The sequence below is a fragment of the Entamoeba invadens genome (genome assembly GCF_000330505.1).
Source record: "Entamoeba invadens IP1 unplaced genomic scaffold scaff_1105074724653, whole genome shotgun sequence".
NCBI classification, from domain to species: Eukaryota; Evosea; order Mastigamoebida; family Endamoebidae; genus Entamoeba; species Entamoeba invadens.
In genome coordinates, this window is record NW_004440399.1 from 6,503 (window position 1) to 23,032 (window position 16,530).

At 29.5% G+C, this 16,530-nt stretch overlaps 5 protein-coding genes across 5 annotated transcripts; 2 read left to right on the forward strand and 3 right to left on the reverse strand.

Moving 5' to 3' along the window:
• Positions 1-50: 50 nt before the first annotated feature.
• Positions 51-1,497, forward strand: EIN_257070 (hypothetical protein; the record flags this gene model as incomplete). The annotated part of the gene is made up of 2 exons (XM_004256930.1): positions 51-1,173; positions 1,250-1,497. The coding sequence occupies 2 exons, from the start codon at positions 51-53 to the stop codon at positions 1,495-1,497; spliced, it is 1,371 nt and encodes a 456-aa protein (XP_004256978.1).
• A 6,234-nt stretch (positions 1,498-7,731) lies between these two features.
• Positions 7,732-8,118, reverse strand: EIN_257080 (hypothetical protein; the record flags this gene model as incomplete). Its single annotated transcript, XM_004256931.1, has 1 exon — positions 7,732-8,118. One exon carries the CDS (start codon positions 8,116-8,118, stop codon positions 7,732-7,734), a length of 387 nt encoding a protein of 128 aa, XP_004256979.1.
• A 102-nt stretch (positions 8,119-8,220) lies between these two features.
• EIN_257090 (hypothetical protein) lies at positions 8,221-8,783 on the reverse strand (the record flags this gene model as incomplete). Its single annotated transcript, XM_004256932.1, has 2 exons — positions 8,221-8,621; positions 8,666-8,783. 2 exons carry the CDS (start codon positions 8,781-8,783, stop codon positions 8,221-8,223), a joined length of 519 nt encoding a protein of 172 aa, XP_004256980.1.
• Positions 8,784-10,582: 1,799 nt separating this feature from the next.
• Positions 10,583-11,047, reverse strand: EIN_257100 (hypothetical protein; the record flags this gene model as incomplete). Its single annotated transcript, XM_004256933.1, has 1 exon — positions 10,583-11,047. One exon carries the CDS (start codon positions 11,045-11,047, stop codon positions 10,583-10,585), a length of 465 nt encoding a protein of 154 aa, XP_004256981.1.
• A 2,140-nt stretch (positions 11,048-13,187) lies between these two features.
• On the forward strand, positions 13,188-16,528 carry EIN_257110 (hypothetical protein; the record flags this gene model as incomplete). Its single annotated transcript, XM_004256934.1, has 1 exon — positions 13,188-16,528. A coding segment is annotated over one exon (3,341 nt), but the record flags the coding sequence as incomplete, so codon positions are not given.
• Between the last annotated feature and the right edge of the window lie 2 nt (positions 16,529-16,530).

The following is a 16,530-nucleotide window of genomic DNA, read 5'->3' on the forward strand; positions in this document are numbered from 1 at the left end:
AAACAGATGCTGCGTAGTGGCTCAGTTGGATAATGAAAATATTGGAATTGATGGATGCTGACCTCATTAAATGCATTGGTGCTTGTTTTGATGGAGCTTATGTTCTGATACGAAATGGTGGGCTCTCTGGTAAACTCCTAGCTAAAATAAAAGAGAGAGACGGGCTGAACGGATTTGATTCAAACTACTGCTTTTCACATAGAACAAATAAAGCAACTGAAAGGTGTTTTGAATCGCAATGGGGGCTGGCTATTGAAAGTTTCTTGGACGGGTTAACAGTTCAGACAACAAGAACAGCGTGGGATCAATTCTGTGCCAAAAATCATATCAAAGGTGCAGTTCTCAAATTGGTTCAACGATCCGAAACAAGGTGGCTCCAAACAGTATTAATTCTTGATAATATGTTTGAGAATCTGCCTTCACTTCAAGAATTTTACAGTGAAAGAGAACAATACCAAAAGCCTTTTGGACCTCGCAACATTATGGGTGAGTGTAATGTCAACTGCAAATTGTTTGTTGCATGTATGTTCTTCACTCAAATAGTGCTCAGTAAGGTGAAGATAATTAATGATTGGCTACAGACCGTCAATTTACTATACCCCGTGGCCTATCAACGTGTTGAAGATTTAATTTCAAATATCTTCGAGCTCAGACGAAAAGTGGTGTTAACCGATTATTTAGAAAAAATGAAATACACTGAAGATCTTGACGACAACGAAAAATTCATTTTGAAAAAGTATTCAATTCACCTGCTCGTTAAGTTGGGTGACGCGTTGATTTTGAGGTTTGCAATTCCTTCAAGAATAATGACCAAAGAAGACCTCTTCGATGCTGGATTGTTGAAGGAGAACCGGGTCAAAGGAACGAATATGGCAAATTTCGGGAAATTACAAAGAAAACTCAAAGGAAAAGAATTGGTAATAAACATCAAAATTTACAACAACTTTTATGCAAAATCATTCGAGGAAAGTGATGACCAAGAACTAAAAGCGGAAGTTACAAAGTTTCAAGATTGGTACTGTGTCAACATTGAAAAAGTCGAAGAAATTGCAAACAGGTTGGAAAGGGAAGAAAGGGCTGATGCTAATGAAGCAATACGTACTCTTGTTAAACAAGTGAGATTAACAAGTACGGATCAAACAGAAGCAACAGATATCGCTGAAGATTGCAGCAGTAGTGAAATTGTTAAAGAAAAGAGAGCAAACGCCATTCAACACAGAAAGCAAATAAGGGCTTTATTCAAAAAAAGCAGAAGATTTCTTAAAGAGTTGCCCGGTCAAAAAATTAACTTTGAACACCTTGTTTGCTCTGATGAGTCAAGAAGAAAAGAATCAATTCCCATGTTTATTCAATCTTGTGAAAAAGATGAATGCTAAGAGTCCAACCACTTGCCCAGTTGAAAGATCTTTTAATAAAATTGGACAACTTGATAGAGCAAACATGAGCGTTGAAAAGAAAGTTGCTTACATGGATGTTGGGGATGCTCTAAAAAACTAATTACCATTTTTGATTTTGATTTGTTTAAATGAATATTTTAATATATAAAACAGTCAAAAAAACTCAAATATTTCGGGTTGTTTTTTTATTGATAAAACAGTTTTAAAAACCGTAATATTTCGGGAAGGGGTTTTCCTATAATAAAATCATTTATATATAATAAATATCAAATAAAACTATAAAACGACCCACCCATCACCGTGAACGGGCAGGAAGGAGGGCTATTGGAATGATTAAGGAATCAACCGACATCCTTTTTCTAAACCTCACCCTCTATTTCAAATAGAGATATACTATAAATTAATAGATATATACATAATTTAATATTATGGGTAATTAATTATACAATAACTAATTTTAATTATTTAATATACTAAATAATTATAATTTAATTTTATAATATAATTTATAATAAATTTAATTGTATAATAAAAACTTTTATTTAAATCAAACAAGTTTATCAAATCAAGTAGGTTTACTTTTTGAGAAAAATATGTTTTACAATGATAACCCATTTAAAAGAAATTTATAACAAGTCGTTTGAAACTGAAGGAGACTTGTTAAAAATAAGCCTCACAGACAGCGAGAGGCTTATTGGCGATGCAGCAAAGAACCAGATTGCGATGAACGTGAAGAATACAGTCTTTGATGCAAAAAGACTGGTTGGAAGACGCTTTAGTGATCCAACAACACAAGAGGATATGAAGCACTGGTCATTCACTGTCGTCAACGATGGCAATGACAAGCCACTATTCAAATGGAATACAAAGAAGAGACTAAGAAGTTCACACCAGAGGAGATCAGTTCGATGGTGCTGACGAAGATGAAGGAGACAGCAGAAGCTTTTGTTAATGGGAAAGTCAACAACGCAGTCATCACATGTCCAGCCTATTTCAATGACTCACAGCGACAAGCAACAAAGGACGCGGGCACAATTGCAGGCATCAATGTGCTCAGAATCATCAATGAGCCAACTGCCGCTGCTATTGCTTACGGACTCGACAAGAAGGTCGACAAAGAAAAGAACGTCTTGATCTTTGATCTTGGTGGTGGAACATTTGATGTGTCATCTCTTGCTATTGACGATGGCGTCTTTGAAGTGAAGGCAACAAACGGCAACACACACCTTGGTGGCGAAGACTTTGATAACAGAATGGTCAACCATTTCATTGCCGAGTTCAAGAGAAAGTACAAGAAAGACATTTCAGGCAATGCACGAGCTGTCAGAAGACTCAGAACATCGTGTGAAAGGGCGAACACCGTCATCGGCAGCAACAGCAAACATCGAAGTCGACCAGTTGTATGAAGGCATCGACTTCTACACGTCACTCACAAGAGCACGTTTTGAAGAACTCAACATCGACTTCTTCAAGTCGACAATCGCACCAGTCGAGAAGGTGTTCTGAATGTGTCAGCTGAAGACAAAACAACAGGAAAGAAGAACAAGATCACAATCACAAACGACAAGGGAAAACTCTCAAAGGTACCAATCAACAAGGTGGTTGCAGACGCAGAGAAGTTCAAGGCAGAGGACGACAAGATAAAGGAACTTATTGAGGGGAAGAATGGACTTGAGAATTTCTGTTACTCGATGAAAAACACACTCAACGAACAAATTGCAGCAAAGCTCTCACCAGACGACAAGGCAGCAATTATCAAGGAGATACTCGACTGGCTCGACAAGAACCAATCAGCATCAAAAGATGAATACACACAGAAACAGAAGAAGCTGAGGATAAGATCAAGCCAATCTTCATACAGATATCGACAGAATAAAACTGGTAACATGTCTGGTGCACAACAACAGGGTGCAAAGAAGAGCGACACAAAGGGATCAAAGATAGAAGAGGTCGACTTATGTGATTTACTTATCTTTGCAAAGTTATTCGAAGTGACCCAAAAAAATTAATTTTAATTTGAATTAGTTTTTAACTATTAATTTGTAACAAAAGTACTTGTTGTTTTGTGTTTGTCCATTATTAAATGTATTTTTGGAAATAATTATAGTAAATTAATAATAAAAATATATTTTTTTATATAGTTTTAAAAACACAATAGACACAACAAAAAGTATAATTTTATACACAGGAGGGCGTCCTTGATAACGGGAGGACGTCCCTAACACACAAATTACCTTTTTCCCCTATATTCCCATCCTTCTTCCCTATGTCCTTTTTTCTTTATTTGAATAAAATATATTATATTATTATGTATAATATACATAATAATATATTATTATGGATTATTATGGATTATAATATAATATATCTTGTATATCTTGTAATTTGATAAAAACATAAATTTATTTTTTGTTCAGAAATGCGTTTTTTATTTGTATATAAATTGTAAAAAAACATATTTGGGTCATGATATTTATTTTGGAAATAATTCCACAGTTTTATAGTCGATAAATTTACAAAAGTATTTTTGTAATAACAAGATAAAAATAATTCTCTTTTACCACAAATGAACAAATAGCTTGATATTATATATATTTTACTTTAAAAAATAAAACCTTTTACCATTTTATTAAGTTGAAAAGATGCTTAAAAAAGATTAATTTAAAAAAATGTTGTTGTTTTTAGTTAAATAGAAAGATAAAAAGATGGTTTTATTATAGTTTATTTTAATTGATTATTAATTATATTTTTTCGATGCTTTATTTGACTAAATATAAATTCCAAATTCCAAAATGAGTTTGTTTTCATTGTCAATTGATAATTCTTTTTGCACAATTGTATTTAATTTAAACATAAAAATACCAACAAACGGGCTTTTTAAAGTATTTTTAATTTGTGATGGCATTTGATAAAATTGGGTTGTCCTTTTTAAATAGAGTGTTTTTCATAAAAAATAACACTGTTTTGTTGTAAATAATTAAATATTTTTATCAATAAAACAGTCATGTTTTACTTAATTTTTGAAGAGCAAATAAATTAATAACAATGGTTACATTACCATAATAAATAGTTTGTTGAATTAAGACTAAAATAAAATTTGTATATTAAAAACCAAGTTTTTTATCCAGTGTTAAAAACAATCTTTGTTTCGAGTATTATTAATTAACTTTGTGTTTTAGAAAAAAATAAGTTTTTCGTTTTTATTTTGAGAAACAATCCAGACAACATTTTATTTGTTATTTTGATTAAAATATTTATTTTATTTACATTGAAAAAATCCATTTTATAAATATAAATCGAAACAAACCAAGAATACAACGAAAAAACACAATATAAATAGATGATCTGTAAAAAATATTTGACAAAGATTAATAATTGAAATATAACCCTCGTGGTTTATAGAAACATTTTTAGTTTCTCCACGAGGGTTAACATCGGAGCGAATAGGAAGGGAAGAAAACCCAGATATGAAGCGAAAACGAAGGACCAAACATATGGCAGGAGTCACCCAGGAAAGGATAGAGTTAAACTGTTGGGACCCGAAAGATGGTGAACTATGCTTGTGGTGTTTGAAGCCGAAGGAAACTTTGGTGGAAGGACTTAGGAGTGTTAACATGCAAATTACTTGCAATATATGAGTATAGGGGCGAAAGACTAATTGAACTATCTAGTAGCTGGTTTCACCTGAATATTCCCTTAGGAAGGTTGAAGTGAGAAAGTAGTGACGATTGGTAAAGACAATGATTACATATGATGGACAGTTTGATTTTTCAACAATTTAACAAACTATGAATAGTCGAGATATTTAAAAATATACTAATTTATTAGGAGTGAGCATATGGGACTTCAAATCGGCCAAGTCTGGTAAGCAGGACTGGCGATGCGGGATGAACCGAACATACAGATAAAGTATCCAAGTCTTGCATGAGGAGAACCATTGAAAATATTTATTAATATTGACAGAAAATTTGCCATTGAAATTGTAAATTTTTAGAAAAGTGTAACAACTCATTTACAGAATGGATGAGCCTTGAAAAAGGAAGGTAATAAAATGAGAGAGGTGATAATGTATCCTTGTGGAGGCTGAGGCACACGAGGAGTAAGGAAATACACAGTGTCAAGCATACGTGAGTAATAAAGGTCAAAAGTAATTTCTATTGAAACAGACTTGAGTTCTGATCTTGGTGGAAGTAGCAAATACTTAGAAGAGGAAAAAAATATCTAAGGACTGAAGGGAGAAAGGTTCCTAGACAACATTAATTGGAATAGGGTGAATCGATCCAAAAAGACGGATGTAGATTTAGTATGAATCAAACAAGGCTAGGCTGGCAAAACAAATTCAAAGACTTTGTTAAACTGTGTACCAAATAGTTAAATCAATTTGAATGTATTTGTTTATTTTCTAATTGTTTATAATTATAATAGTATAATTTATTTATTTCAATTAATATAGTAAAAGTGTTAGAATTTTTTTATAAAATATATAGTTTCAATTTTAGTAAATTTTACTAAAAACCAAACTATATAAATTAATGTTTATGTTTTTTTTGTCAAATCGGTTTGTTGCAATCAAAAAAATCAAAACAGTTCAAATCTATACAAAAATGATCATAAAAAACACTGAATTATTTTTACTCACGAACGTTTTTATTTTTTTGGCGTGAAAAAAATATGATTGTTAACTTTGTTTTGTTTCATGGCAAAGTTGATTTTGTTATAATTTGCGTTGTGTGTATCACGTTCTGACAATTATTATTGTAAATTTTGAACCTCTTTTGATTTATTTGTCATCGTTGGATGGTTTTTATTTGTTGTGATTTGTTATATTTGGGTTGTTATTAAAAGGTCTTTAATATTAATTCTATTTTGAAATTCAAATGGTATTTTAAAAAATTGTCATTACAAAAATATGTTAATGTTTTATAAATTTTGTTTTTCAAATTGTTATTCTTTTAGTATTTGTATTTATGTTATTGAAATGTTATCGATCCCGATAAATGATGTATTTATTACCTATCATTTTTGGGTAAATAAACTATATTTCAAAATGTGTGTCTTTTAACTATTTTTATTGATATTTTAATATATAGTTTTAGTTGATTTTTATTATTGAGAGTAAATAATTATTTTGTCCTATAACTGCTTTTGATTATATAACGTTTCTAAATAAAATGCCCGATTTATTAGACATAGCTATCCTAATATTTAAATGTTCATTACACAATAATAATAAATATATGATTATTTAAACTATAAGTTTATAGTTATAAATATAAATCATGTACTAAACAATTTAATTAATTATTAATACATTGTTTAGATTTGTATAGTTTAAAAATATAGTATTGATATTATATGTTATATAGTATTTTTTATAATTAACAGATATTTTAGAATTTTTGAGTTTGTATTATTATTATTTAATATAGTTTTAAAATATATATATTTAGTTAATAACGTTAAATATAAATATGATAATATACATTTCTCTAATATTATTAGTTGTTTTATAGCAGTTTTAATTATTAGTTATTGGTTTTTTGGTTTATTTTTTAGTTGAATAGGTTTATTTTATTACATATTATAATAAAAATATAATTATTTAATAGATTGTTATTTCATTGTTATTTGTGTTATTAAAATGTTATTTGTAACTATCGGGTTGATGTGTAAAACAGTGCTGTATTTGTCACAATTATTGTGTTAATTATGGCAATCACAGCAGTAACAAAATATAAACCCATATTTAAGAATTGAATTGGCTTGTTTTCCCATTATTTTGCCAAATATTGATTCAAATAACTATCTATTTCTAAATTTTTTCATTTACAAAAGTCGGCTTTAAGCTCGCCGCTGGATCTAAAAGAACTAAGTGAACATAAATTCAAGCCCACTTTGGTGACGTGGCAAATAACAAAGAAAAAACACTTTTGTCACTTGATAGACCCTGTTTGTATACTGTTTACATTTCAAATAGTCGCCACAATTTAAGTTTTTTGTATATGATATCAAGTTCAAAAAAGATTAAATCTGGTTTTATATTAAACAGTAACAGTATCGTAAGGTTAATTTAATTAAAATAACGTTTCTATCGATTATTCTCATCTTTTTTTGTTTGATTTATTAAAATAGTTAATACAATTTATTATAATTTCCAAATTAATAAAAATATCTTTATTTTATTTAAGTTTTAAAAATACCTTTTTAAAAACGGATTTTATTGCAAAATTATTATTAAATGAGAGTTGCTCCCCATTCAATAACATACTTTCCTTGTGGTCTTTTAACACTTTAGACTTCTTGCACACTTAAATATTCGTTTCCTTCTTGGCACTCACCAAACCCAACAAACTCTCATCACGTTGTCGAAACCTTTCATGTTCAGTGGAACCAACTTTTCGTATTGTTTTCTGTCAACTATTCTGACAAACATCTTTTGGAACTTTTTCATCTCCTTCAACCAATACACAACAAAGTTGTTTCTTTCTTTCATGTTCAATCCAAGCTTTTCCATCAATTTGTCGACTTTACTCAGATCATTTACTTTGACATCAAAACCTTCTAATTTGACATCAAAAAGACTCTCCCAAAAGAGGTATTCGTATTCCCCGTTTTCAATTGTTAAAACACACAGTTCTGTCCCTCTTCCCAAATATCTTACCGTCCATTTCAGTGCGTTTTTTGTATTTTCTGTCTTTGGATAGACTTCAGTGAGTTCCATTCCTTCAAATTTGAGTGAGACGTCCAACTCACCTTTTGCGTCGTTTTCGTCATACAACAAAATGACTGGTTTTCCTCCAAAACATCTTCCAGCAAAACCACTTCATTTGGCAGTGATCGTCTTTTGAATTATTCGACTGACACTCTCTTCATTGATATCACCAATAGCAAAGTTGAGACACATTCCTTCAAATTCCTTTTCAATTTCTGGATGGTAATGGGTGTTGGATTTGTTGGTGTTATAAAAAAAAGTGCAACCAAATTCTGCACCAAAAAAATGTGCGAATTCAAATTCTCCGAATTGATAATCTTCTGGATCTTCAAGTGCGGGTACAATAAATTTAATGTAGTTTGTGAGATAATCAATGTCGTCTTTGCCAAGTTCATTTGTGGTACTATCAACGAACACGACGTAGATGTTATAATTAGATTTCATGTTTTCATTTGATGGATAATACTCTTGAGGTGGTGGTAGGTCTTCCTTACTCCCTGCCACTATAATATCTTCTTGAATGCCATTAACAATAATATCAGTGGTATAAACAGACTCGGTGGCTGTTCTTTGAGTGCTTTTTTGTTTGGTACTGTCTTGAGTGCTTGAAGTCCAGCTAACCCCTGGAATATAATCTTCATTTGTTGTGTTGCAAAACGCTCTTTAAGTGACATTCTTCTGAATGGTTACAGGTTTACTTTTTGATGGTGTTTCTCCCATAGAATTGAGTTATAAAAATTTATAGATCATTTATAAATAATTTTTTCCTGTATAGATGTTTTAAATAATGTTAAAGTGTTTTTCCCGTTTGGTTTATCAATTTCTTTGTTATATTTTTTATTATTTGATGTTTTCTGTATATTTCTGAATTAATTAAAATAATAAAATAAAACAGTAAAACTGTAGAAAGAAAAATCACTTTCTTAATCGACCAAATATAACACTTTCCCACTCTTAATTAATATGGCTGTAATGATTAAAATCTGTATTTATATTTGTAGTAATGATATTATCATTAACATTATTATAAAAATAAATAATGACTTGTCACTTATTTTAAAATGAGCAAACAACAAGACATGTAACAATTAAAAACTCAACCAAGACACTATATAAACTGTCTTGTTTATTAATCCTGATATTTTCATAAGGTATTTCCTTCCAACAATTATATTTGTAAATTTCCCCTTCTTTTCTCATTCGAAAATCGTTGTTATCATCATCAATAAACATTGGATCTTGACTCGAGTTAGTGTTCATCTTCCATTTTTTTATATACTTATTACAACCGCCAGAAAATATATGAACCCATGTGTTATTATATAATACATTACAATATATTTCGGTGTTCTCCATATACAGCCAATGTAAATTTTCTTCTTTCATTAATTCATCTGGTGTTTTTGGTAACAGCGCCCATTCAAAAAATTGGTCTTTCCACAAAGAAGCGTTCTATATACTCTATTGTTCACCATCGTGTCCAGGAAATTGTATGCCGCAGTTGGAGTCGTGTGATACCTTCTTAATCCTTTAGAATCTCCCGAATTGTATTTCTGAAGATGAACAAATAAAAACATTATATATATATATATATACTGCAACCAATTGCAAATTGTATTTAACCACATTTAGTAAAACAATAAACAAAAAATACCATGTTCATACATTGATTATATAATATGTATTTCTATAAATATATATTATATACTTCTTGATGTATTTATTCAATAAAGTTTTTTATGTGTTATTTGTGAAGTATTTAACAATAATTGATTGAAAACAAAACATATTATTGTAATAATAACAACAAACGTGTAATATGTTTTTGAAAGTTTTAATTATTTTTTAAACATTGTTATTTAAACTTTTTGAGGACTGAAAAATTTTTTTTAATTTTTTATATATGGTATTATTAACTAAATTTTGTTATATTTTTAATGCCACAATATTTATCTTGTATTAAAAAAGTAAGACTTTTCCGTTGAAATAGTAATTGTTGTTGTTCCTCAATTAAAATTTTATGTATAATAAACATATTGTATGATGATATTGTTATAAACAGAGGTTTCCAAAATCAGCTTAAAAGTAATTAGAGAAAATTTTGGTAATAATTGTGTTGATTTGTCAATTAATTACAAAAAGATTATAAAACTGTTTTTTGGTATTTTTTTGTTTAAAATGAACGTAAAAAGGTTTCAAATTATTTTTTTGGCAATAATTTCATTTGGTACAATTTTTTGCAAAAACATAAAATTGATTTAAACAAAAAAAGAAACAAAAAATACTTCAATAAAAAACATATCTATGAAAATACAAATAATTGTTTTTGGTTTTTGTTTTTTTGAATGATGGCAAAATTGTAAATTGGTAATTTTTGAAAAAACAGCAATTAACTTATCAAACGTGTTCTTTATTTAATATCACATTTATTCACTGAATACATTTTATCAATAAATACATTCAATAGCCATTTTCAAAGAACATCCACTGCTTCATTTTCAAAGACGAGATCATTAACTACAATTTCTGATTTTTTAAGCGCTTTATCATGTGTTAACAACATCATCTTTTCAACTGCATCAATTCCCATTCGTGGTCTAAAGTACAACTTGAGACGACTGAATGCCGACTCAAATAAAGTAGAAGTAAAAATTAACGAACAACATAACAATAGTGCTTCCAAAAGCAGGGGGTGTTTTTTGGAGACCAAACTTCTATAGTCGTAAAGGTCAAGAAAAAGTTCTTCATCATTCGATCCTTTCAAATCCATTAGTTCTTCTCGAATCAATTCAATATCATTTTCATTTTCAATTATTTCGAGTTCGTTACCATAAATAGCCATACACTCTGGTAGTTTAGTAATACCAGTTATTAAACCATCAAAATTGTACCACAAATATACCATTGCCTCAACTGGATATTTTTCTTGTAAATCCATGCCAAAATCTTCATCATATTTTTTAATAAAATCACATTCATTATATATATTTTCACTGACTACAGAATTACACACAGAACAAAATCTAAATTTCAAATTCACAATAACACATTCCAAAAGACTAGGAATCAAAGTGATGTTATTTGTATTATTATTTGGTGTTTCATCAAAAAAAGTCCCCTTTAAAGATTCAAATGACCCATAATAATTACTGTTTATTTCTCTTTGAAGTGATAATAGTGTGTCATTTAATTTTGCAATTTTAAGCCATTCCCTTGATAAAAGACGGGACTTAAATTGAAGACTTACTATCGTTTTTTTAAGTATGAAAAGCAAGTCACGTACTATTCCGATTTGAAAAACGTATTGATTGTCTTCAAGAATGGAAACAACATCCTGAACTTTAAAATCTTTCATAATTTGTTTTTCCTGATCAAGATCCAGTAAATAATTTACAATTTGTTCTTTTTGTTATATATGGAATCAAGCACGTCTGCTGATGAAGTCCACTTTGTTGGACAATAACATTTAATGCCACCAGAACAAACATTTAAAAACGCGGAATCATCATCTAATTTTCGAGACAAAGAAAGACTAAATGAAATAACGTCAGAAATTAATGGATGTGAACAAAGTACTTTTGCCATCAAATTAACTCTATGACAAGCACACCAAATTTATACACTTTAATTCCTTTATTGCTCATGTACTCAACAAACAAAGTCGCAAATCCTTTATCTTTACCACACATATTAGCCGCTCCATCTGTAGTGATGCACTTTATTTTTTTTTCAATTTCAATTTTAGATGCAACTAACTGAATAATCACTTTATCAAGAATATTTTTCCCGGTTGCACGTTTGTCGAGAATAAAAGAAGATACCAGAAACTCTTATATTTCAAATTGTTCATCCACAAATCTCAAAATTATTACATAGTATTTTTTCTTTGAAAAACCTTGCTTTCGTCTATTTGAAGACAAATATTTAGATTGTTTAGAGAGTTTTTCGAGATCCATTTTAAGATTATTTACACATGTAATCTGTCTTCTCGACAATGTGTTATAACTAAACCTCAAACATTTTCAAATGCTTCTCCATCTTTTTGTCTCAATTCGTTATATTTTTTACACATCCCAATAAGTACTTTTCCCTTTGTTAGTAATATATGGTTTTCTCCCATAATTTTACTCATTAAAATAGTAAACTCTAAGCAATCCTTTCTGATTTCTGAATTGTACTTTTTGTTATTGAATACTTTATAAAAATGCTCAGTACTACCAAGTCCCAACTCGTAAGCATCAAGAATTAAGGAAATAGTATCACTGTTAATATTTGAATGTTCATTAATAAAATGATCTTTTGAATAGTTAGCTGTAACAATAATACCACACAATAAACATTTAAAAGACTTGTCATTTACAGGAACTAACAGTCTATCAGAGACCCAAGAAATTCGTCTTTTTCTTTGTTCCATTAAACTAGACATTTTGATTTATTAGTTTTTTTAAATGGTGAATTAAGTTAATTTTTAGTTTCGTTGTTTTTTATGGTGATTATTATTTTTTCTTTGATTTATTTTTTTTAAATTGAATTTTAAGCTGATTTGGCAATTTGATTGTGTTTTATATGTGTATTTTCATTTTTGTTTTCTTTGGTTTAAATAATAGTGGTTTTTACAGTTATAACAAATAAAAAGCAAATTGAAAATATAGTAATAATTTGTAATAGTAAAGTTTTTTATACCATCAAATTTTAATAAATTAATTAAAATTTTATTGTAAAAATGTGGTGACGTGGGTAATTAGAATTGAATTTTGGAAACCTCTGGTAATAATAATTTAAATTATTTATTAAAAATAAACCAACAGTTGATAAATAATTGGTAAATTATAATATATTGTTACCGAAATTGTCAAAAGATCTTTAAAACATTATTATTTTATTAAAATTTAATTTGAAAATTTATTATTCGACAATAAAAATAGAATAATTACTAACTCAATAAATATCGAAAAAGTAGACAAATTATGAGATGTATCATTCCTTAAAAAGCATTTTCCCATTGAATGTTTTTAAAGTAAGTATAACATAATTTTTAAGATTAACTTTTAAATTAAATGAATATGTATTTCCTTATAATGTTTTTGACATTTGCGGTTATATCATCATCATATGAATGGTGCGAAAACTCGAATGGTGCAATTAGTTATGGTGTATTTGAAACATGTACCAAAAAAGGGTGGTCATATTCAACAGATACAAACGATTATGACCATTTCAGTTTTGATGACACTTGTTGTATAAATAACACGAAGACTTTAGCAAATACAGGTACTTATGCTCGAAATTATCAGAAGTATTTTCGGTTCCAAGGTAACATGTCCAATTTTAAAACATTTTTCATTAGAGACCATTATCCAAATACACTTTACGACTTTTATGAAGATTCAAGATATCAACCATTTTTCATATCTTTTGGTTGTTTCAACAAAGAACAAGATTGTCGAACAGAGGTTTATGATTATACAAAGACCATAATAGGACTTGAGTTACGTTCGGTTTCACTATTTTCTGATATTGATCAGCACTTTGACATTTGGCTAAGAAGAAATCTGACTTCCATTCCATATGTTCATGTTGATGGATTGGTCTCTCAAACAGTCAATTTTAATTTCAGTGATATGTCAGCTTGGGAAGGTGTCTATTCTGGGTCGCGTTACTTGTTTAGCGGGTCTTCTCAAGTTGATGAAAGTCGAGTCACTTTCACAAAAAGAAGTTCTTCGGATGGTTGGGTTGCAAAAGTGGTGTGTACAAGAAGCAACTTTAAACGTATAATGCTGTTTAAAGAAAATGAAATAACAGGAGGTGTTAATACTAATTTGTGTGGATGTGAACCTAACAATGGTAATTTTACATATTCAAGCAACTTCACATACCCTGACTGTGATTATAACAGCACGTACCTTGATTTGGATTTGTCAAATTACTCAAAATATAATAACACTTACACACTTACTTTATTTGAATGGAATACTATTATAATATCACTTCAAAAAAGTTACACATTGACCAGTAATAGTACAAATTCTGTTCTAAAATTGAACTTACTTGTTCTAAATAAAGACACAAATATATTCTTTCGACTACCAGTTGAAATAACAACACTTGAAGTCAATTCACCTTCTCAGACATATTTTGAATATAGGTTGACTGTTGATAATATAATTTCAAGTACTAATGATATGGTGTTGTTTTATTTAAAAGGTTTATTAGAGTTATCAACAAACAAATTATCAAAATGCGGAATGAGAATTTACTTATCAACTTCGTTAAATACACCATGTATCTGTGAGTATAAAAACGGAAATTTTATAACAGAAAAATCAATTTTTATGAGTGATAGTGATTGTAAAATGTATGGATACGATTATCAACTGAATCTAATTATTTATGATAGTGTTTATAGGACGGATAATATCAATAATGAAAATTGGAAATCTATCAATTTTACTTGTGGATGTGAACTTTATACAAACTATTGGAATTATTATATAACTGCAATAGATGTTGTCGTTTACGATCATTTGACAATGTATATTAATCTTAATGTTTTTGAAAATTTAATATTCAACGATAACAGTCAAATTACAGTTAAAAGTAGATTTTTGTTTATCAAAAGCGAGAGTCTTAAGTTTTTTAATTTGTCAACAACAAACATTGACAGAAATCCTTTGATAAATGTTGATGATAGTTCAGTTGAAATGAATAGTATAAACGAATTATATACATTCGATTATAGAGAGTTTTGCATTGATGTGATTTCTTTTCGATACAAACCCAATTGGAATGCAAAACAATTGAGTTTACTTAGAGGTGGTAAATTATTGAGAGTCTGCAATTCAACAGATGACCATGAAACCGAGGTGAAATGCACTTTAAATAGAAACAATTTTTATGATTATAGTAACTACAAATATCAGTTGTATCACTGCCCATTAAACGAAACATTGTGTACTGTCATTGCTAATAATAGCGATTTGGTAATTAATGATATATTTATTGGAAATATTCAACAAGAAGTGGATGTTTTGAACTTAACAATAACAACTAATTATTCAACACACTTCAAAGATATTAAGAGTGGCGTTCTTTATATCGACAACAAATCTGTTAATGGTGCAAGTGTTACTCTAACACAAAAAGTCGACAAACTGTTTATCTCATCCAAATATCTTTTTCAGCCAAATTCAAATAACAGTAACACAATCGGATTTTCCACTTATTTTAAGTGTAGAGCATTCAAAACTTCGATAAATGGGGATGATATGTGTGTACTATGCAAACAAAATATGTACCTTAAAGATGGAATGTGTTTTGGAATCGACGTTTCTTGTCTAAATATATCATCGGGTAATACAAACAAAGTGTGTGAACAATGTGATATTAAACAAGAGCCGTATCAAAATGAATGTTTAGATTGTCCAAACAATTGCAAGCGATGTGTGAACCAAAAATGTGTTTTATGTGAAGACAATTACAGTTACAATTCAGAAGGAAAATGTGTTGCAATAAATAAGACAACAACAAATGTAGAATTGTACTCGAAACAGAAAGTTTTGAAATGTTCAGCGGGCTATTACAATACATTTGATATGTGTCATAAATGCTCTGATCATTGTTTGTATTGTGAAACGTTTGAATTTTGTTTATCATGCAAAAATACTCATATTTTGAATGAAAAGAATGAATGTGCGCCTTTACCTGATGGTGAAATTGTCATAGGAGAAAAGTTTATATTATGTTCAGATTCATACTATTCAAACAATGGCACCTGTGTCGAATGTTCGTCTAAATATGGGGAGTTGTGTGATGTGTGTGATGACAAAAAGTGTGTAAAATGCTCAAACATGGGAGTATTAGATTGTGATGGTAATTGCATTGCTTTTGAATTAAGTGGGTGTGTTTCATCACCAAACACATATTGTTCGGGTTGCCAAAATCATTCAAATTTCATTTCAGAATCAAATGGCGTTTGCAGTGAGATTTCGAATTGTAAAATAGCAACAAATGGGAAATGCGCGTCTTGTAACGACGGGTATTATTTCACATCAAATCAAACATGTGTTGGTTTGTCGAGTAATCAAACAGAAAATTGTGACATCATCAACAATGACAATGGGAAGTGTATTCGCTGTGCCAGCAAACACTATCTCAGTGATGGAACGTGTTTAAATTGTCCTAATAATTGCATGAGTTGTATTAATGCAACTGTGTGTATTGAATGTGAAGGCGGTTTCTCAGTTTCAAGTAACGGGACTTGTACGACATCAACAACACAAATGGAAAATTGCAAGAAAATGATAAACCGACTTTTCATATGTGCAATTTGTGATCAAAAATACTTCAGAAACGACAAGGGCCAATGCGAGAATTGTATTGACAACTGTGATGAATGCAACCAGAAAAACACATGTTTAAAAT